Raw genomic sequence first — 23,785 nt, 5'->3', positions numbered from 1 at the left:
CGTTAGAGAAGCGGCGTCAAAATCTTGACGCGACCATCATCCGATCGTTTCGCGCGCGATTGCGCCAGATCGTAAATCGCCGTCGAGCTTACGGAGGATGTCAGAAGACGGTATCTTCCCGCAAAGCAGGAAGTAGCGCGGACACGCGCGTCTCGTTCTCCCGCGACCGGTTTCTGCCGATCGCGTTTTCATCGCCGCGTCTCTTCTCGGCGAATCCGGAACTCGTTGCTCGCTCGCGCGTGCGAGCGCGACACCGACCGTTATTCAAGAATTAATTCATAATTAGAGCGGCCCACCTCTGTATACACGGGGAGAGCCTAACCCACATTCCAGCCACCGGCTGTCCCCGCTGGCGCGGGAGCTTGTTTCCAGCAGCTTTTCTTTCCTTTTTTTCCTCTTCTCTTCTCGCCTCTTCGCCCTCTCCTGTTTTCTCCTCGTCGGGTCTGTCTCTTCGCTCCTTCTCCCCCGCATCTCCTCCACGTGCATCTCTCGCCACCTGGTTCTCGCGCCTCACCTACGCGTCAGCCGTTTTGCATGGTTTCCTCGCGCGTTATCCGCGATGTGGCATGCGGTGACACTCTCCTCTGAAAGAATGCGCCCGCAACGACCGCCGGATCAGCTGATTGATTCGCGTTCTCCGACAGCGATCTGGTTTCGCGCAGCTGTATTTGTGAGCATATATATATATATATATATATACATATTATATACCCGTTCTCGTTCGCGATATCGCAGACGGTTAGAAGGCGAGTGCGTCTGCTGATGGAAACTCATCCTGACAAATCTCCGTTGAATGTCGGAGCTAATAGAACGCACGAAGCGAACTCCATATACGATGTGGTCTGGATTCTATATAAATTTTATCGATTTGGAGATGAAGAATTTTCGATCGAGATCTCGATACTATATGTACTGTATACTGTAATTTATTATTAATATTTATCAATATTTTCGCATTACCATTTCGCACATTATAAAACATATAATCAAAGTGTATATATATTTCATATATCTAATGTATGATGTCGAGATAATGTTTGCTCGCGCGTTAACGTCTACCCTATGAGATACTCTGTCTGGCGAGGCGGGAGACGAAGGCATCATCCTCTCTGTATCATTTCGCAGTGTCATAGTTCACACGTTAATAACGGCGTGCGCCCACGTCCGCTTGAAATCGTAGTAGGCTGCACCGAGCCAGGTTGAAACGCGATATTGCGCGTTAACGCGGACGCGATGGATTAGAAAGTGGATTTTAGATGTTACCGTTCCTCCGCATCGGTCTCAAACGCGCGACCCGAGTCTCTCTCTCTCTCTCTCGCGATATATCGATATTCGCCACGCGTGTGTTATCGGCGTTCACGATCACGCGTGCGAATCTATCGGGTCACATACGTCAGAGATTTCGGGCGCGCCTCTCTCGAGAGAGAGACTCCGAGCCGTTGTTTCAAAATCATTCGCTCTCTCACGTTTCCGTTCGCATACATTTCATTTTCTTTTTTTTTGTCGGACGGTTCGAGAACATGTACGTTGTCGTTATATATTGTAGAACGGCACGCATCGCGCGAGAGAGCGCGTTATCTTTCGTGTACGCTTCGTATACCTGAGCGAGGCGATAGCGCAGCTGCAAGAAGTCTACAGATGCCGCAACGGAAGAGCGTGTGCCGAGCTATGCAAGTAGGTCAGCTGGATTCTGCTTGTGCGTAAGTGCGTGCGTTGCTTTTGTCTTTGCGAAAACGCCGAATCTTCAAGTTTCTTCATTGTCATCTTGTTTAAAATACTTTACCCAGGCTATATTTACATGAAAAAGAGACACTTTTAAACGAGGAAAAATTCATCTGTCAGTTCTTTTAATACATGTGATGAGCAAAATTAAAGAGAGAGAGAAAAAAAAGAAAGATCTCGAGTCTACACTTTCGGACGACCACGTGTGCGTGAGAAATTGGAGAATTTTTACAAAAGCGGAAATCGCCGGCGCATCGATCCGCGATCGACACATGATGGCAAGCGTTCTCGCTCGCGAAAAATTAAATCGCTGACTCGGTGAAGTTTGATCGGGTCGTCGTCCAGCACGATTCCTGCTCTGGCAGCTGGTTATGCTACCTTCCCTCTCCTCCTCTTCCTCCTACTCCTCCCTTTCTTCTCCTTCGTGATTATTATTCTTATTTTATTCTATTTCGCACACGCATGTTAATTAGCGATCGAATTAACATGCGCAACAAACATCGATATTATCGATTATTATGATACATCCTCGAAACTTAATTTCAAATCAAAACTGCTCATGATGAAAGTAATAAAAGGTTTCTTTTATTAAAATAATAACTGTTTGTGTGTGTGTGTTTGGTTTTTAATTTTCATGGCAATTTATTTAATACCATTGCGTAAAATTTTGATGAGTAAATGCACACGCTGAGGCAACGTGTATATGTGTACACAAGTCGATAAAAATGTTCAGCGTGTATAGGTGGGATTATAGGTGAAACATTCATGTTTAATAAAACTACCATTGTTACGCGGGCGATTACGGAGAGTTCGCGGTAAGAAAAAGAGGTGACGGTTTCGACGACGCCGAAATGCAATTCGTCGCGCGACAAGAGGTCATTGCACCGCGGGCCCTTCCTGTATCCACCTCGTGCTACCTCCAACGCCTTGCCTCGGTTCGATCGTGCTTTTGCGAGACGATAAATTACCTCGTCGCGTCGCGACCGCGACAATTCCTCCTACTTGCGAGAAACAAAGAAAAAAAGAGAAAAGAAAAAAAGAAAAGACCGAAACGAGGACGAATAAGTGCGTGACAAATTTATCCGCGATCGATATCGATCGCCACTATAAAGAAAGACTAGAGAGTCCAGTCGAATCACGCCTGTGATGTTTTGAAGAGAAACGTGCGTGAACGAGGGTCATTACTTAATCGACGCGTAGCGCTCCGCTTTATAATTCTAAACACACACGTCGCATGTTTCGTACGTAATTAACATCGTATAATTTATGTTATTTTTCGATAGCCACTACCAGGCAGATTGATCGGGACCGGAAAATGCGAGCTATAATGACACGAGCAAAGATAAATTTAAATTTTGTTAAAGTAAAATCCGTAGCATGATATAATTGAAAAGTCATTTCTTCTTTTTTTTTTTTTTTTTAATTCACGACCCTTTATTATTTCTTCTACGCAAACAAAGTTGCGTTACATTTAATTTCGCTCTCCTTCGTCGGTCGTACACTTGTATCCCGGGAGAAATCTTACAAAGAGAGAGCTGCGGCGATCTTCGGATTTCGGGAAACAACGCGACGGGACACTAGGATGAGATGAAGACGAGAGCGAGAGCGAGAGCGCGCGGAGACAAGCGGCTACCCGGCGAATCGTAAATTTAAATTTAGAGAGACGCATGTGCTCGCGCGAGCGCACGTGAGCCGTGCCCCTTCCTCTCTTCGGGGCTTTCGCCTCCGATCCCCTCAGCACCTACGTTCTTCCGCTCTTTCGGCCTCTGCTCTCTCGCCGCGGCCTCATCCGACGTCATCGCCGTCGCATCTCGCCGCGAAGCGCGACAACTCGAAAAAGCGCCGATTTCCTTCGCCATCGGGGTTCGATTTGAATTTTAGAACGCGATGTAGTAGACCCGCGGGTTTTGCCGGGATGCCGCGAAAAAGTTGCTCCGATCCGCAAGTCGACGTTCGCTCCGATCGACGACGTCCTTCGGAGCGATTGTCTCAATAATGAGACGGGATTCACATTGGGTGCGATTGCGCGGTTCTCGCAAGAACGCGCCACGGTGTCTTCTTTTACCTTCTTTCTTCCATCGGGAACATTCTTTTGGGCGAAAACACGTCTCGCACATATTGATTCAATTACAAACGAGACGGTAGGATTTTCTTACACGATCCAATTTTGTATTTAATGACGTTAAAATCTGAAACGAGAAATATTAAAAATTTGTTTCGATAAAAAATGACAACACACGATGTTTTTATAACGAAAATCGGAATTATTACTTAACAGAATGCGTGTATGTAGTCGCGTATTGTGCCGCGTACGGAATCTTCGATTTAATGCAATCGTAAACGGACGGTGGTTCGAGGGAGACGACCTTACGTGACTTGGAGTAAATTTGAAAATAGCCGGGTAGAGAAAAGCCTCGTTTGTGCCGCTGCGAAACGCAACGAGGGAGCGAATGACTCTTGGCAATTTTAGCGAACGTGAGAAGTCTGGACGCAGATGAATCTAAGCTAGATTCGTCCGCGTCCATTATAGACAGATCACGTTGAATGCCGGTAGTTGGCACGCTTTTTGAGAAAAGAATTTCACGAGGGCTTCTCGCGATTCGTGTGCAATCAATTTTATCTATATGTAACCTTTCTACACTACCTGAAAAATAATGGTACTGTTGTTAGCACACATTAAATCTTTCATTTAAGATTTAATCTAAAGCGAATAAATTTTAGCGCCTTTATATACCTATTAGTGAGAACAAAAATTATTATTAAATCTAGAGAATACGATGCAAAAAGCGCTGCTGTAATAATTTTATAATTTTATCTGACAGCTGGAGATTAATGAGAAAATAGATATTTTTGTACGTATCGTGACCCATAAATTACGGAAGGAAGTTTTTTTAGACACTTAGGCGGCATTTGACTTCTTATCTATACGCCGTGAACGTTCAGCATACGAACGCCCACGCACGGAAGTTGACTTCCTCATCTAACCGCGGGACGGAACTTAGTCTCGTGATTTTAATTTTACGTAGACCGCCGTATCTTTAATGACCTTGATTTGGAGAAAAATATATGCGCAAGTAACAACGATTTAAAGCGTGAATTTTTGCATCTGCTCAAAATTCTTTCGTCTGTATTTCGCGTACATAATAGATTTGTGCGGGTTTTTCTCTTTCTTATTATTAATTTTAACTTCGCTTTCAATCTCTCTGTCGGGGTCATTTATTAAACTTGCCATAAATCTTGAAATTTCATTTATAGCTCAGCGTGAAGATTCTCTGTCTGTACGAAATTTTGCGGAAAATTTATCTCACGCTTTAAAGCTCGGAACACACGCGTATTGAGTAGGTGTAAGGTATGGGTCGCCAGTTTAATATCGCGGCGCGTATGTAACTAGGCCGTGTGTCGCGCTGTTCGGGTGTGGCCGTCGTGCATTGTTTCTGAAATGACGATATCCCTCGTTATTAATATTTATATATTGCGCGTGAAAAGGAATCGTCATCATCGGTTGTTGTTGCTGCTGCTGCTGGCTCAGCGACGACTTTCTAAAGCGATCGAATACCATCGCGCGGAGGAAACAACTCAGCCGCCAGTCTGCCTTCTTGGCTAACGACAGTCATTGTTGCGCCAAGCGCGCGCGATTCATGGAAATCGGAATCAATTTGGAATTCGATGTCGGTAAAAATGAAGGAAGACATTAGCATTTTCTTCTGCATAAAAATTTCGTTTATAAGAACCGAGAAAAATCCTGTAGACAAAGAAACGCATATATTATATTACAATTTAGGCTCATGTGTCTGATGCATAGAAGATGTAGAATAAAAATTGCGATCGTTCAAGGTCTACGGTATCGATATCTAGAGGAGACGAACGAGCGCGACCACGTGATATTTCACAGTAGCCAGCGACCGACCGATCGATATCCACCGGAACATCCAACGAAAATCAGACGGCTGCTGGCGGTTGATCGACATTTCGGGGGCGCTCGTTTGTCACTCAGAAAAGCCCCGGAGTCCGTTTGTTCCTGCGCGATCGCGCCCGGTTGTGTCTCGACAGCCAGCCAGCCGGCTTTTTATCTGCCTCTGTCTTGCCCCATTCCCTTTTTTCCCCTACCTGCTTCTCTGCCTACGACAGACCGGCCGGTCGACGAACACAAACATACATACACACACACACACATACTCGCTTCTCTCCTTTTTTTAATTATTCCGTCCTTTTTACGGGCATTAAGATAAGCGGCCGCGCCGTTCGTCGAACTATCGGTCAAAGTCACGTGGTGTTCGCCTCGCGATACGTTCGAACACGGAAAGGATTGTTCCTCCCACGTTTTTTAACTCCCTCGATCCATCTGTCTGCCGTGTCATACCGTCACGCGTCGACGCATTTTCGGCCCTCTTCTCGTGTATCCCTTCTCGCTTTGTATCCTTTTTCCTTCTCGTTTCTGGACGTGGATCTGTGCACGACGGCAGACTGGAACGAGCCGAATCAGCCGAGAGAAGAGCCCGGATTATTTTTTTAACGAGTTCTTCCGCGAACGCGTTTTGTTGAGATTTTACCTTGATTGATCGTGGGTGGACAGGAACGATACTTATCCTGAGATGCGGATTTCTTTAAAGGTATTATAGTAAATGATTGGGTGTTTTAAAAATTCTGACAGCCCCTCTCCTTGGCTTCTCGTAATTATCGGATTTGGATTCTTCATATCACTCGCGATCGACTCATTGACATTTTCGTTGAGTTTCACTCGTTGGAATTCCACGTCTGTGCCCACGTTGCAATGTTCTTTCCACAATGAAAACGCGCACGTATAGATACTCGTACGTAATCGCTACGCCTCGTAGGTATACATATGTACGAAAGTTCCGGATAGTTTCTCTGTATAACTTTGATTCGAGGCGAAACTTCTCAACGCGCTCAAGGTTTATTATTTTGCTCGTAATTGCGATATAATTATCAAAGCTGAAGTTACAGACTGTAATATGAAATCTCTCTTTGCTCTAGGGATCGAAAGAAAAAAAGTTCTCTTTGCATACAAAAACAATTACACGGAGGAAGTTAATCTAAATAATTAAAATATGCGGGATTCCAGAATCGTTATATTTACAAGGGTAATTCTCCGGACACTTCTTGCCAAGTCTAGACGTTTACGGACGCAAAAAGTATCGACATATATTCCTCATATTATGCGCGATACACGGCTCATTGACATTTTAATCGAGTTTCGCGGAAGGCGTACACCGGAATTGCGATCCTGATCGTCGTCGCTTGATCGCGACGTGACTTTTCCCCCGCTATATATAAAAATGCGCGTCCGGTCGACAGATTGCAGCTGGGATTCGTTAATAAACATCGCGAACGACGGTACCGCCGAAAAAGGTCAACCCCGGTCCCCGCACAATGGCCAGGCCACGAAAAAGGCGCGAAATCCAGAATGCCGCAACGGACGCGCGCTCGCGATTGCGAAGGTGCGACACGTTCGACGCACGTCTCTCAAATAAATTATCAACACTCTTCGGCATTCGCGGCGGAATCGAGCGGAGTCGACGTATTGACCGATGCCGGGGAAGAGGCTTCGACCGGCCGGACGGATACGCTGGATATGGTTGTGGAATATGTATACATACGCCGGGGACACACACGCCATAAGCATACTACGACTTGGTGTCTCTTCGTTCACCCACTTCGCGCCCATATCCGTAGAAAACTTGGAGATTCCCTTAAAGGGAAATCTCCGGTACGTGTCTCTATTCGCGCCCGACATTTTCGTCTCCATCATAAGCGTGCGCCGACTAATTGACACATCTCCGAGTATGTGACTCTTGTGTGTAACATATTAGTGTATTATATTATTTTATATAAAATATGTTTATATACAATATATTATATGTATTACATATATGACGCTGGAATTAAGCTGTCTATGTATCCGAATGGTGAAAGAAGCGGTAATGCGCTATGACAGTTTTTCTCGAACGTTTATAACACGCGTGTCGTATCGCGTTGCGTATGAGGTGTTTGCGAAGAGGCCTCGATCGATTTCAATCGGCTTTTCTCGTCGAGTGGAATATGGTATGCGCGCGAGGCCGATCGTTCCAACGTTATAAGCATGCGTTCTCCAATGGTCTCATACTGCTCGCCCTTTTTCTCCCTTTTCTCAATAAGGTTCATGCGTTTTATCGCATTCCACGAGCTTTGTGGGAGTGAAAAAAGAAACATATATGCGGGACGAAGAAAGGTTGTCCTTGTGGTAACCTCGTAAAATCTCGCACGTCGCGAACAACAAATCGATTCATCTCGACGAAGCGGAACCGATGCGTTTTTCGACAATTCAGTATGATCCATTTTCGCTATATAATTTTTCCAGGTATCATCTTTAATCATTTTTCTTCGCCACCGTATTATTCCGCGAAAGGATTTAAATGCCGCGCAAATCGGATAATTCCATTATGCGGACTTTGTTCTTGCAATCCAGACCACTTGTCTGCGTTGCAAAAAAGTCCAGCTTGATCGAGACGAATGAGGAGAATAAAGAAGATGAAGAAAGAGAGAGAGAGAGAGAGAGAGAGAGAGAGAGAGAGAGAAGAGAAAAGAAGAAACGACGGAGGATGCGCGAGTCTGGCATCATCTTCGGACAGCGGGCAGCGCCATTATCCCTCGTCCGTTTGAATTTTCAAGTTTCGTAATAACGACTAATATGAGACAAATGAAGCGCGCGAAGGACGAGAAAGGAAAGAGGGGGAGAGAGAGATGGAAGAAGTAGCGAGGGGGAGGGAAAGAAGAGCGGGTGATTAATGGAGTCTCCGCGGCGAGCGAGAGCTCGGCCTGGATAAGATCTCCGATGGAATTCCCGTGGCTTTTATATTGGATTTCTTTTAAATTCGTTACTTTATCCGGCGCTATGTTAATAGCGGCTCGATATGAGAACTCGCGGTTAAGAAGAGTTCATTTATCATTCCGCGGTGAGCTTCGCATCGCGCGGCGAAAGAGAGTCTCTCTCCCGGCAGCGGCCTCCAACACTCTGTTCCATGCATTAGGAACGATTCATACGTAAAACCCTCTCTCTCTCTCTCTCTCTATCTCTCCGTCGTGCTCCCCAGTCATCTCGCCGATTGTTGTTTCGAAAATAAATTTATTACCTCGCTCGAACGCGCCTCGATTAAGCGGCGCGAATGCGCACCCCCGGGAAATACGATAAAGAAGTCTCTCCCCATTACATCCCCACAATTTTGCAACATTTTCGACAATATTAAATTTTTAATTAAATATAAATTGATTCGATTTTACACACGACATATTGTATAGTGCAAAGTATACGAAAAAATGTATACGTAGGTGTTAATGGAATGTACGTCGAGTATGTGTGAGGACGATGCGTCGCGAAAAATTATTTTGCGTGCACGCGGACTAGGCTAAACTACTATTTTATGCGCCATCTTAATAGCAGCCAGCGGATATCCGCGGTCGAGGGCAGGGTTCATTTATCATTTCACGTTGCTGGCATAGGCGAGCTCGATCTCTGATGCCTCGGTCTCGAACTCCGCGACTTATATATGTACGTACGTGCCTTAGACTCGATTCATTCATTCCGATCGTATACGAGTCCTTCGATCTTTGGCGAACGGTTCGCCATTGTTCTCCCGAACCCCTCCCGACTTGGCAAACGATGGATCAGCATTATGCATAGAATGGCCATTTTTGATCTGCAAATTATTATACGGGTTTGAATTTAATCATAATAATTATTGATTATTCCAAAGTGAATGGCCGGACGACGCAAATTACTATAGTTTTCAACGTCCCTGCTCCAATCTTCTTGCTCTCTTTGTCATAATTATTTTATATATTAATTTAAATTAACGGTATAAAAATTTATTTGTATCGCATATATATTTTTTATCACAATAGCGTGTCCTGATTATTTTTGTATTCTGTCGTTTTATATTGCGCTTTTATATTCCGACTTGCCTGGTAGTTTACGTTATTCGAGAATTGTGTCACAAAATCTCTTAGGTCTTACGATTTCTAGTCACGCTCGATCGATGCGATCGAACCGTTCGTTCGTTTATTCGTTCATTCGCATCGAGAACGAGGAAGACGTTCCTCGAGCGGGACGATCGAATGTCAGGGGACGGACGGAAGTACTTTCGCCTTGGGACGAGTCTCGGCGCCTCTCCGGACGGGAGACATTTCGCCTTTTCGCATTAGGATTCACTTCCCGGTGTGATTAATTGGGCCTCATTAACACGACGTAGCTCGCTCGCTACTGCGTACGCTGTCGCGACTTGGAAATAGATACGTTGCTTATGTAGACACATCGAAGCCAGTTCGTTGTGGCTCGACTTCGAGTATAACGGTCATCATTTCCTCTCGTTTCTTTTATTTATCACTTCCATTTGCGATTAACACTTCGATTTGGATTTTTTGTAGGTCGAAATGACCGAGATTGTAACATCCATCAATATGAAAATGATCCCTTTTCCGATTTTTTATATAACTATTTGTATCAATTTGAAGGAGAATATGCTTATATGAGTGCGTCTGGTGATGTGGGGGCGAAGCAGACACTCGCGACATTCACGAGAGCCCGGTACTTTTGTCGCCGACGATACCTCTTAATCCAGATCGAAAATATGTAAATAAATTCACTCGTGGCTCCAGTAGAGCCGGATGCCCACACTCTGTATTCCCCGTCGAAAAAGTATTTTAATAGAAACGATTCATCATTCCCGGAGGCCCATGGACGAGCTTCTTTTTCTTCGGTCGCGAAGAGCAGCCCGGGCTTATGCCGGACTCTTCTTCGGCTCGAAAACTTCGAAGTCGATCGCTCGGGGAAGAGCCGCGTCCTCTCTTCGTCGTTGTTCCTTTGTCGACCCGACTTCCTCTGAGAGATTCAATTTTACCGGATTTCGCGGAATTTCGGGCCGAACGGTCGGTTTTGGTTTATCTCCTCTGTCCGCCCGCGCTGTCCTTCGCTTCCTTTTTTGACGGCCCGTGGAATTATGCGCCAGTAGGATTCGCCAGCTTTCGCGGAATCTCGCCGGAGCAACACGGACTTTCTGGCCGACGATATAGCTTTTCGCTATATTTGTGGAATTTATGGAGCGTCGCAAATTTCGATTAATCTAGGTAGTAAATCGCCCGGCTCTACGAGACGTCATGCGGATAATTCGGAGGAGAATTCCGAGCAACATCTTTCGGATGGCATCGTGTGCGATAAAAATTATCCATAGTGTCCCCCATAATTTCTCATTTTTTTTTTTCAATAATGATTTCTTTTAATTTTTTATTCGCGAACTATTTATTCGAACCTTATAACGCAAAGATTTAGGAAAGAAACCATATATTTAGATTCTTTTTTCGGGGAATGCTTTTCGATGCAATGAAGAATTCCTCGGCAAATTTACGCGATTCGGTGTATTCGAACTTTACGGAATTTCGTTGGACCTACATATATCCTTTCTTTTCTCCTTCGATCGAATCGATACGAATCTCAACGACCAAAATACACGCTATCAGGCGGGACTATACACAGGAACTCGTTCTCTACGTTTCCTTCTCTATTTTATCTTCTTCGGTTTCTTCTCTTTTGTAACTCGATGCACTCTCTGTGCACTTATGAGTCTCACGACTCCGATTCGACGTCTCATTATGTCAGACCTAAGAAGATTTCGAAGAAATTCTATACACGATGCCTCTCATTTCCTCTTTCTCTCCTATTTCCCTTCTTCCTCTCGAGAATCGCGAGTACTTCGAGATCACTGTCTGCATTAAATCGTCAAGAACGTTCAATCGTATCGTAAACGAGAGCTAATATTCAAAGTAGAGAAATTTAAAAATCGCGTGTTAGCTAATACTTATTTATCGTCGGGATTAAAAAATTTAGGAATAAAAATTACGAAGAAGAATATTACAATCTCATTAATTATTTATGATCTCTATGTATCAGTCGCGCTCGCCTATCAAAAACTTGTTCCGTAACATATTATTATCCTGTGCCATCGAATATTACCTAAACGCGCCTATCTATTCTCTCGGAAAAATGCGCGCGAGTTTTGCTCGCGATTATGATAAACGGCGAGAGAGGAGAAGCGCGGAAGAAAATATAACTTTGATTGTGTCTCGCGCGCGAGATACTAGTTTGATATTTCCAACCGGTTTGGAAGCGATGGGGCGCGAATTTGCATCATGTTTGCGTGTCACATACGCTACTAGCTAGGAAGGAGAAAGAGAAAGAGAGAACTCGAAGAGGAGAGACATATCGAACGAGTTTAACGAGATCGCGCGTAATCCAGAAAACTCTGGTTGGATTATCTCGCCCCGTCATCGACGGGGCTTCGCCGTCGCGGAGAAACCAGATTTTTCCATTATTCATCAGGAGCCGAGTGCCGGCCGTCACGTCGCGATTGATTTCTTATTGATTTCTTGCGGCTCGCTATTAGGAGTCAATCGAACCTCGTAACCGATCTTACACGCGCGTCGCCGATAAAATGTCCCTTGACAGGTACTTGCCGGTGCAACTGAAGACGGCACAATGTATCGTCTTGTAGAGGAGGATTTTTCCTTCGATCAATTATTGGTGTTTGTTGTTGTCGTATCAATCTGTTTGATCTAAAGGTACCATTTAATCGGAACGGTTTGTGTAACAATAATAATGATAAAATTACGTCTTTCAATATTAATAATAATTGAAATATATCTACAATATGTTATACTGATGGCGAATGAAGGCAAAATCGGATGCTAATCTGAACTTCCGTTAAACACTGCGAGTTTTCAGGAGAATCGCGCATCGCGAGACGATCTGAAATATGGTCGGTCCGACACCCGAGAACCACGAAGAAACGATCGTGTTGCGACTTAACGAAGAAAGCGAGCATTCAACCTCCGTTCAGAAGCGTTTCTTCAGTCGAGGAGACGTTGCGTTCGGTTCATAAAAAGCGGCCCGTGGAAGCGCCGATCGTTTCGCTTCCTAAGTGTAACATTTGCGAGATGACTCTAATTGGTGTTCGAGGCTGATGAGCGTGTACGCGTAATATAAGCGCAGAATTTCCAACACGTTCTCCGTCTTTCTCTCAAGATGTTTGCTCGCCCAGACGTTTCCTGTGCGACGCGTAAAGGCAATTGGAAAAGTATTTCGCGATATTCGCAAAGCAGAGAACTATATACAGCTGTATAATTTTGTTTAACCGTCAAAATTAAATTAAAGATTTTTTTATCAAGTTTTTTTTTATCGAGTAATCATTACCTTTTCTATTTTATCAAATTATATATCTCTCTCGCTTCCCGAGCGCATGTGAAATTATAGATATCCTGTTTTCTCGCGTTATTATTTGAACTATACATATATAATTGTGTTGATTGCTAATCTCTCATGCTGACGGGAAGATAAATCATGTGTGCGCTGTTTCTTTTTTAAGATCGTTTCAATATTAAAATCCGCGAATGAAAGCGCGGCGCATCCCTGTAACGCGGCTGCCCCCTCGTTGTTACCAGCAATATGGCCCCCTTTTTAGTGGAAGCCACCCCGAATCGAGCGAGGCCAGACCAGTCCAGGCCGCTATAAATCTCGGAAGTTTTAATGCCTTGCAGCCTGCACGGCAGACCCCCTTTTCCTTTCCTCCCCCTCCTCTCCTCATCTCTCTTTTGCCTCCCGCTGTACCCCTCCCTCTTTTGCACGTCGAACCCCACCTCTGCGCCACCCCTTACGTCCGTATTTGCATACGCGCATAATAGCGAGCGTGGCGCGGCCTACCCTTTACTATTAATTTTATAAAATCGCTCGGGCCATTGCCGGTCTCGCGTTTCTCCTGCCTTATTTAAATAACGGATTTTTGAAATCTCGTTTTCCAGGCGATCCAAAAGGAAAAAGAGGGGGCATTGCGTATTCGGGCACGTGTGTACACCCGGAGACTCCGCATCGTCTATAGACTCTTAAATCAAATTTGTCGGTTTGAATATATATTTTAAATACATAATCGAATACATAAATTAAATATGTGTGTGTGTGCAAAAATATTTAAATTTTAATTAAACGATTGATACATTAAATAGATTGGTGTGGTGGAAAAAATTACTCTTATAGCTTAAGGTTTTTTATATTCTTTGTTTCAGCAAGAGTAATTATTTTGGGTAATAATTTTCTTAATTCGAGAACAATGATTTAGATGAAGCTTGAAAGCTTGACGTAAAAAACTCACGTGGTCTAACCATTCTGTTACGTCCCGTGTACGAATCAACATCCATCGATTAATTACTCGGCACTCACTCGTTAATTAGTCTTAAAACCTCTCGGAGGTAGAGCCCAAGCTTGTGACGATTAAGCCGAGATGACTCTGACGTTGTTCCCACATCCAGCCAGAGATGAAGATTCCCCATTAAGACTCACTGCGGTCGTTCACGGTCTGAACAAATAGCCATCACTGGGAGAGGCCTATTAGCGAATTTAATTCCATCGAGATTCTATGTGTGTACTCTTTATTGAAACTTGAATTAACATTCACAAACTATTCTAGCGCCGTTCTAATAAAATTAGTTAGCCAAGAAACACAATTGACGGTGGAATCGCAACATGCTGTAAATGAAAGAAGAATTGTTTCAAAGTTGGATATATCTAAATGTATTTTCGGAGAAACTATTCAATTATTAATATAATATCCGAGATCTATAAAGTGTTTGACGAGATGTTCAATTTCGCAAAAATTTGAGCTCCAAAATATGCATCGATTCATCTTGTTGCGATCTTTCGAATCCAATCTTTCCTCGCAATTCTCGTGCCATCGCCTCGTCTTCGCGTTCATCGACTTTGACAAACTCGGTGTAAAATCGCGCGTTTGAGCTTACTCGCTTATATCTATTAAGGCGTTTTAGCGCGGGTCGACGAAGCCTCTCCTTTAAAGGTCCAAAAATCGTCTCTCCCCGCCGTCGTCGCCTCGCCAGTTCTACTTAGAGCCGCCGATGGCGGCTTAACTACCGTAACCGTATCCAGGTCTAAATAGTCGGAGTTACGCTAAGTAGCCCTAACCAGATTAGTGAGTCGTTGCGTGCTCTATTTTTAACGGCGCATGCAGAGAGAGAGAGAGAGGCGACCCGAGTTTTACGCGCCGTGCGGAACGCGAGGTGCCGATGAACAGGAAAACGAAGACAGCCGAGAGACAACGTCGCGCTTTATCTTAATCCTCGTAAATGGAGCGTACCCCCTCGCGCGATCTCCTCTCGCCCGGCTTCCCCCGTCTGGCTCCGAACAGCCGTCGCACAATATTTCGCCACCCGATATCGCTCGCCGTCGTTCTCTTCTGGGAAGCAATTCTGGGAGGCGCGACACACGGACGCGAGAAAGAGAAAGAGAAAGAGGAAGAGAGAAGCAGAGCGATCTATTACGCATTTGTGATCTTAGAGGTGATCTTTGTGAGGTGGTCTCTCTGCGGTGGCGATCTTCGCGCGTAAGCCAAACATCATGCTGGCGAAATGCGAGACTTGGGCATCTCTCGGGACCGCGTCTCTTCTCGTCGTCGATTCTTTCGACGCGGCGCGAAGTCCAAATATTAGAAGCAAACATCCTTCCGTCCGGCGACGAATTTATTTACATGATGCTCGACCATTAAACGACCATCCACTTGTCTCGCGGCCGTGGACGAGCGAGGCTCGAGCGAGAGCCTAGAGAACGAAGGGCGGGAGACGGGGGAGGTAGGAATTTTATTTCCGCTCGCATTAATTTCAACGGCGCAGAAGACGCGGTCTCGTCGTAAGGCGCGGCTTGAAATTACGAATATTATGACTTCAACCAGTTCTCAGAATTCTATGTTTTTCATTCTTTAATCTCGGTCCTCTCGTGTTTCACACCATATCTTATGAACACACTCGCCTTCTCTCTAGCCCGTTCTCCTTATACTTCCTTCCACGGCTTCTCGATCCGAGAGCAAGGTAGAGTGTGCGAAAGAGAGTGCACAAGTAGTTTTACAGTAATCCAAATACAACAGAAAAGTACATATTAAAAAAAAGATACAACCTTGCATGAGAGAGAAGTCTGCGTTTTATCTTAGTCACTGCTGCTCTCGAGATGCTCCGATGTCGACTTTGCAAAAATTTTATTTCAAACCGACGATCAACAACAGAATTATATCTGTATTGACAAATTTCATTTTTTTTTTTTTTTTTTTTTTTTTTTTTTTTTAATAATGTAAAGCATTTTTAACGTAGACGTTTAATTGATTAAAAAAATAATTTAACAATAAATATTAGATAAGTAATTATGCATATGGCTATGACACAACACAATTCCAATACGAAGCTATCGTTTGAGCAATTTTTGTGGATCCAAGACTCGACGCATACATTTGAAAGACGAGCGATACATAAGTCGCGCCGGTTATTATTCGGCGACGAGTCGGTTTCCGGTCGTTCGTCCCAGCACGATAGGCGATTAATATACATTTTAAGCCGTCGGTGGCGAATTTGAATAATCTCCTGGTATTCCGCAGCAGGCACTCCAGGAGCCGCGGGGCTCCTCCAGCTCGTCGGGGTCTGGCAACGTTACGTTCGAGTGTTTGACGAACGAACGCGTTACGAAGTCGCCGACTTTTTTGTTTCCTCTTTCTGGCATCGGCATCAGCGTCGAGCTATGTCGAGTGGTAGCCCGCTCTCACGAAGACCAGCCGCTGTCTCGTACAGTTTCATTCCCGACTCGTCTCTCTCGTCTCTCTTATTCGATCGCGTCTCCGTCATGTAGGTTAATATTCGTAGCCGTGATCGATCTTAAAAGTTGCGTTCTCTCAAAACACGTGTAAGATAAATTTCCGGAAGTCTTAAATCGAAATTGCACGGTAACGAAACCGCGCAATATAATATTTTATTCAAATTTTTTAACTTTATCTTTATTTTTATAATTCTATTTTGATTGTCTATTTGTAAAAATACATGCATAACAGAGAAGTGCAGGACTCTGAGAGAAAAATACGAATTATGTCTAAACCGCATCCACATATTATGGGGACCGCAGAAATTACACGTGTCTTAATTACCTGTGAGAGATACCGACATTTTACAGTTCCTTTTTCCGCGAGTCGATCATTGGTTCAGAGATTCACGAGTACCGATGCGTGACGTGTTCTCATTAGCGAGCGATTTGTAAGCATTTTTGCAATTACACGAAACAAGACTTCTCAATGTAGGTATTATATCGATCCTCAAAGAGAACTCGTGAAACAATTTGTCGGGTGTTGTTTCTATAAATTGCGACGATTTGATAAATATGCCTTTTGCCACCGCAAACTCTCGCAACACTTGTTACTCCAGTTTGCAACCGCGCTCATCATGCAAAGAAGAAACAACAGAATGGTATTTTAATTTCCGGAAATAATGTATCACAGCCTTCAGTTTCTGTGTTTTTAATTTTGGACCCACAATATTTCAATTATATTTAAATTTAAGAATTTTAAAAATCCCTCAAGATCGCAGACGCTTCTGTCATTGAATACCCGAACAAGGGGTGAAATTTTACTTTATCAATCTTTTATCCCATTTACGACGAATTTTTCGTTGGTGTCTGTATTCGGACCAAGAAGGGGTGGCTACAAAGAGCGTGCTTCATTGACGCAAAATTCGATTCGCACTTCTCGCTCAGACGAGGAGAGGTCGTTAGATCCCTGACGAGGACATGCGTGCAAAGCAGGACCCTACGAACAGCGGAGATAAAGATTTTCGTTCACGGTCGATCTCTCGCGAGCACTGCGATTTGATGGTGCACAATATAAATGTGTGTGTGTGTGTGTGTGTGTGCAAAGTGTGCATATACACGAGAGGGTGATAATGTATTCAAGGTCCGCCCCGTGGTCCACGTGGTGGGGTGAAACGGGGCGGCCCGCGCGCTATAGGTACTGTAACAGATGTTAATTATCCCTTCTGTATAGCCGGCGAAAAAAGGAGCTCGCGCGCTCCTTCCTCGCGGCCGCTCGGACATATCGCGTCCGATCGTGTACTCCGTGCATCCCCGCTCGTCGTCTCGCGCGGGGATATATTCTCGCGGCTACGCCTAGCGCGCTCGCGCCAATCGGAGGGCGCGCTCGACTTCGACCGACCTTACTGGCGATTATTCGCGCAGATCTTTCCGCTTAAATCTGTAGATCCGAGTCGATGCCGAGGCACGAGTATAACAATGAGAACGAGAATACGTTTAGGCGGAATTTCATTGCCGATCATCCCCTACGATATCCTTCTCACCTCGCCTGGAATAAGTTCAGAGATAATGATTGCAGCGCGAAGAAAAAATCACAGAATACAATTACACGTAATTGATCTTTCGAATTGTGCAAAGATTGTGTAAAAAAAATGATGCGCATTTTTATTACAATCGAGACCTGTTAAATTCAAGCTTGAAGACTTAGATTTGACAAGAAGGAATATACATATCGAGAGACACAACGACTTCTCTATTGACATTGCAGACAGTGTCGACCGACACGGAAACCGCGAGGGTTGATCTTTCGAGGACCGGTTGGTCTGAATGGCGCGGTCGGTCGTGCGGGCAATACGCAACACAATTTGCGCTTGATCGAGGAGGCAGTAGAAAGCCCTCGTACGTCAACCGCGATCGGCGCGACAGGTTGGAATTACGGCGCGTGTCGCCGATTTGAGAATCCTTGAGATCGACTACTTGATTTAAATGTTCATTATTTACGATTCGGCTCTCATTAACCGTCGTGATTGATTCATCATCATCGGTACCACGTGATTCATCAAGCGATCGGGCAGGAGGGAATGGTAAACGCCATTCCCTTCGCGTAAAGTGACAACAATGAAGCGCGACGTTAATGAAAGAGACGGAACATGTGCGGTGAGCGAGAGGGTTATCATCCATCGGTCGCGACGCATTCCTGAAGGATACGGTCCGGGGGTCAAATCTCCCGCGTGCTAAGAAAGGCAAACGGCGATGACGATGACGATGAACGAACGAGCGGGCGGCAGAAGCGGTAAGAAGTCATTTTCCAACGGATTGAAATTCCATTCCGCCGTTTCTCATTGCGGGAGAACCGAACCCAAGAGTCGCGCGAGGCCATGAAATGACAGTTAGTGCGGGTATAACCCCGTCGAGATAAACCCTTTCGATTGGCCGGACGTTAATGCTTATCACGCCGCCTGCTCTCTCTCCTGTCGGTCCTTTTATTGTTCCTTTCTCATTTCGGATTTTTCCCCCCTTCGTCGGCGGCTTCACTTCTCTCTTTCTTTCTTTTCCTCTTCGTGTCTTCCCTCGTGTCGCGCGCGCCCGCTCTCTTTCTCCTTCCGCCGTTGCTGCCGCCGCGAGACGGCGTGTAATGGGCTTAAAGGTCTGCATTCCAATAACCGAGAAACGAATTGTCGTGCGCTCGCGCGTTATCGCGCCAGACCTGGTCGGACTAGCGGAGCACCAGGGCGCTCGTATATCACCGTAGCTTTTGTTACGGCGACGGGCCTTTGTTTTCGCCTCGTTTTCGCGATTCTCTTATATCGGTGCTGCTGGCTCGCCCTCCCACCCTTCTCGCAGCCTTAACGCAGACTGCAGACCCACAGACGTCGTCGGCGAGCGTGTGTTCTCGGGGAACAACGTCGCGGACTTTATTCGAATAGAATAGGTTCGATCATATTGCGAATTGGATATCCCGAGTGAACGAATCGAGAGATTGACTCTTACGGCTGTTATGTGACTACTCCTTTTCATTTGACGTTTCGCGCGCATATTCCTGATTGAATTCCGGTGACCCGTGCATCGTCGTGGAAGACAGTCGATCGCTCCCCTTGAAAGTAGTGTAATTCTACGTGTCAGCGGAACACGTGGGCAGCGCGAATTGACAGATCGACCGTTCGATTTGACGTCTGAACTAACGTTCGCGTTTTGTTTCAGGATGCGGTGAACAGCCGGCTTTCGCGAGGTTCGAGATGTCCGCCGTAACCAGCCCGTATGGCCCCGGTAAGACGGTCTTTAATTTCAATCGTCAAATATTAGAGATTTATTTCGCACAAGGTATAATATATCATTTTAACGCGAGTTAACTTTGTCAATAAATTTTTACAAACATTATAATAATATTCATAATAATATTAATAAATAATTGTAATTTCTAATAATAATATAATTATAATTATAATAACGCAGTGTAGAAGATACGAATATCTCTGACTTATTTATGGAATGTTGAATCGGGAAGGGACCTATAAGTATGCATAGGTTATATTGTTGTCGAGGGGGGGGGCGGCGAGTCTCCGCAATTGCGCGAAGAATTCGTCCTACGCGGTTCATTTTAAGTGAAAGTAAAGTCGCGCGAGAACGCGAATCGCGCGCGGCGTTAATTTTGCAAAACTATATGGCGTATATAAGCCATGGCCGTATATCGTCGTTCGGAGAACATGCGCTTAGCATTCGAGTTCGCGGGATTATAATTGACGCTAAAATTTAATATCTATTAACTGCGATATGAGAAACGGGCAACGCGCCTTGAAACACCGCGGTCTATTCGTTGCATGGAATTAGTGACTATTGTCGTCTCACCTTCGCGATGCGAATACCGAGGCATTGCACGTCCGAATCGTTTTTATTCTCATCCGGCATTCCTGACTCGCTCGAGAGATCGAAGGTCCGGGATGGCCATAAAAAAAAAATGCAGCAACTCCTCACCGCGAGATAACTCGAGTCTCGCGCGCGTGTCATCAATAATATATGTATATCGATCGAGAAACGAAACGATAAGACTATAGCGCGTAATCGATCGAATAAATTTCATCTCTTTATCAGCGGAGATGCTTTCCGATTCGGTCTACAACTACGCGACGACCCGACGGGGCGCCGCCGATCAGGACAGCGACTCCCAGTACGAGACGCAGGCCCAGTTGCAGATCACCAGCAGCATCCAGAGCAAACCGCGAAACAAACGGAAGAACTTCAAGCCCATAAGCAGCCGGATGGCGGAAGTGTCCGACGAGTCCGAGAGAGACGACGACGAGCCGGAAGTGATCGAAGAGAGTTCGAGCGAAATCCTCGAGTACGAGAGGAAGACGATGTTGTTGCCGGCGGACGATAGATCGAAGCAGAGGCTAAACAATAACGAGGTCAGCCCGATGGATCTCTCGGTCACCACGAGACCGCCGTCCTCCGAGGCCGATGACGATAGCGGGGACTCTCTCAGGCATAAGTTCATCCTCGAGCAGCTGAGATCGCGGAAGCTATATTCGCCCGGTACAGAGGTAAGCCCTTGTTTTTAATTTTTCATTAAAATGTATTATACATCTTGAACGCGATATTTCATTCGATTGCTAAATGTGTAACTTCTCGATGTGCAGGCGAGGAGTCCAAATTCTGATTCGTCGGAAAGAAGCGGGAGCGGCGTTCTGGACGCAGAGTCGTCTCGTCTGGACGACCAGGACACGCAGTTTGAAGATGAACGGGGCAACGACGCCGACGGCGAGGCCGAGATCGAAGAGCGGAAGCCCTTCGAGGGCATGAGGGAGTACGCGGAGTCGACGATGCAGGAACTTCTGGCGATCTACGGGCTGGCAGGAGGCGAACTGGCAAAGTCGGTCAGCAGGCAACTGCCGCCCACGTTCCTCAACCCGAGTACTGGTCAGCAGACTCAAGGTGAGTAGCTTCCAAATTCAGTGATTATATCGACTTTGTGATTTAGAATATAAAGGCGAAAATGCGATTGTTTCAAGAATTATTGAGACACTTAAAGTCGTCACTATATACGATTCCGAATAAGCCATCAAAGCCAATGTCGAACATTGGAACCGCCCGCAAAATCGTTAGACAAATTAGTATATACGCGGATTGGTTGGCATTAAACATGAGGTTGGCGTAAGATAGATCGTTGGCTGCGCGACTGGTTGACGTTTGCGATCGGACTTGGCCGGAGATCAATCCCGCCAGAATTATCGATCGACGAAACTTTGAAGCTACTGTTCGCGCTTTCGGATGGTTGCACATTGCCTGCCTCGTTTCGCAAAAAACGATGAATTAATGTCAGCGATAAAGACGAACGTCTATTATCTCGGCGATTCGTCGGGAAAATTGCTGAACGCGCGCGCTGGCAGTCGTTCGATGCAACGTGAATCAGAAGCCTTCGTTGAGCGGCAGCAGTTTACGTCAGCCGGCATCGAGATAAACGAATGCACTTTTCGCGATACGTTGTGCTGGCTGCGCGCGGATGAGGGGGCTCGTTCCGTCTCCGGTCAAAGCAGCAGAGCCGGCTGCTTTCAGCCGGGACTGTACGTGCACCAGAACAGAATGTGGCACTTACATATTGCCGGTGCATCGCATATGTGCGCACGTGAATATGTGATGGCTCGAGCAAGATGGCCGACTTATAACTCATAAAGTCGGTCGGACTGCGCGCGCTAAGCGCGACCGTCCGACTCGCGATCGATGGATGCCTTCGAGATCAGCCAGCGTCATCGTTTCCCGTTGCACGCGGCGATCAGCGTGGGTTGTCGCTCTCGAGAATTCCCCGCGGCCCAGAATTCTCAAGTCGCTTCAACTTACAAGCTCTTTCCCATCTTCAAACGCGATTTATTTACATAAATTGTCATAAACGGTTTTTCAAACGTACTTTGGAATTTTGATTAGAACACATGAAACGAATTGAAGGCTAATGCGCGCAGTCTGATCCATTCGAATTGAATAATTGTTTTTTTTTTTTTTTTTTTTTTTTTTTTTTTCATAGTTTCGGCGACAGACATGGGTATCCATAGGCAATTTTTTTGTTTTTATCTTTTGATCTTAATTTTTTATATTACATACGCAAACAAATTCCAGTGTTTTCAAAGGGAGAGCAAATGCTTAATTTTTTTATTGATTCTCATTATCAGGCGACAGACGTGCGACTAAGTGATTTTTTTTAGACAAACTATATGATTATTTTTCGACAAATTATTTTGAATAATATGCAATGTATATAATTTTGTGGTATAATATTTCATTAAAGTATAACAAGGACCGATATGCGTCCCGAGTGTTCCGTCCTGTCATCCGCTTTGCCTCTCACCGCTTCGCGTCTCCCAACTGGTTGCCACCTACGTGCAGGTGACGAGAAACAAAAGCCGACTTGTTGCGGCACGACGTGATCGTCGCGATTGATACAAAAAAAAAAATCACGCGTAATTTATCATGTAAAAGAGCTTGAAGCGGTACGCGTCTCGACAATGACACGTTAGTGACGACGACAAAAAAAAAAGAGAGGAAAGACGGTACTTCTTGGACGAGCGAACCTCGCCTCGACGAATAGATATCTTACATATTTGTCTCTTCCGCTGAGAATATATTATCGTTTCGCGTGATAATCTCGAAGAGAGCTATCTATATGCGAACCCCTCTTATTGGTACATCTAACATCTGGCAATGACATACGTGTCGTTATATCGATTCATCACTACTTTTTCTCGTAACCGGCTAAAAATTAATTTATGCTTGTGACCTATATATGTATACGCATAATATATATCCTCTGCTTTTAAATGTTTGTTATGAGCGACTGTCGGATCAATTCCCGATCCGACTCCGTCATACATTCCGTCCAACTTAATCGCTCCATTTCATGGCGCCGTGATATTAAAGCGATACACCGAAGGCAGAGAAAAGGTAATGTACTCTAAGTGTCGTACAATCGCCATACTGCACGAGGGGGAGGAAAGGGGGTGATAATCTAGCGCGACGAAAAGCAGAAAACTCGTCTATGCGCGCGGGTGGAACAGAGACCACTTTGGACGGAGAGGTCTGATGAGGGGTCCGAAGGGAAGATGAGAAGAAGAAGAAGAGAGAGAGAGAGAGAGATACCGCGGTGCCTCCGTGAACCCATTAATCATTCCGTCCGGATAAAAGGCAGTAAGGATGAAAAGAGAAGACGGACAGTCGGACGGACAGCGGGCAGATACACCAGCAGAAGGATAGAAAGGAGAGAAGAAAAAGGAGAGGCGATCTCTTTCCTCTTTCTTTCTTCCTCCCCCGACGCAGCTTCCCTCTTTCTCGCGAGAAGAGCGCAGGATCATTTTTTATTTTTGTCCTTTTCGAAATTCGTCGGCCGCGCCATTGTCAGGAGGCCCGCGGAGACTT

At 45.3% G+C, this 23,785-nt stretch overlaps 1 protein-coding gene across 2 annotated transcripts in view; it reads left to right on the top strand.

The window, feature by feature from the left end:
- Positions 1–23,785, top strand: part of LOC114938956 (zinc finger protein castor homolog 1) — a 78,602-nt gene that overhangs the window by 8,742 nt on the left and 46,075 nt on the right. For both annotated transcript variants that reach the window (XM_029313140.2, XM_029313137.2), the window contains exons 2-4: positions 19,589–19,654; positions 20,477–20,925; positions 21,022–21,316. In XM_029313140.2, coding sequence (XP_029168973.2) covers positions 19,624–19,654; positions 20,477–20,925; positions 21,022–21,316 — 775 coding nt within the window. In that variant the 5' untranslated portion in view covers positions 19,589–19,623. The remainder of the gene's footprint in view (positions 1–19,588; positions 19,655–20,476; positions 20,926–21,021; positions 21,317–23,785) is intronic.

The sequence above is a fragment of the Nylanderia fulva genome, unplaced genomic scaffold, assembly GCF_048542155.1.
Source record: "Nylanderia fulva isolate GAGA-0341 unplaced genomic scaffold, ASM4854215v1 Scaffold26, whole genome shotgun sequence".
NCBI lineage: Eukaryota > Metazoa > Arthropoda > Insecta > Hymenoptera > Formicidae > Nylanderia > Nylanderia fulva.
Note: the sequence above shows the minus strand (reverse complement) of the source record. Positions and strands in the feature narration are given on the sequence as shown.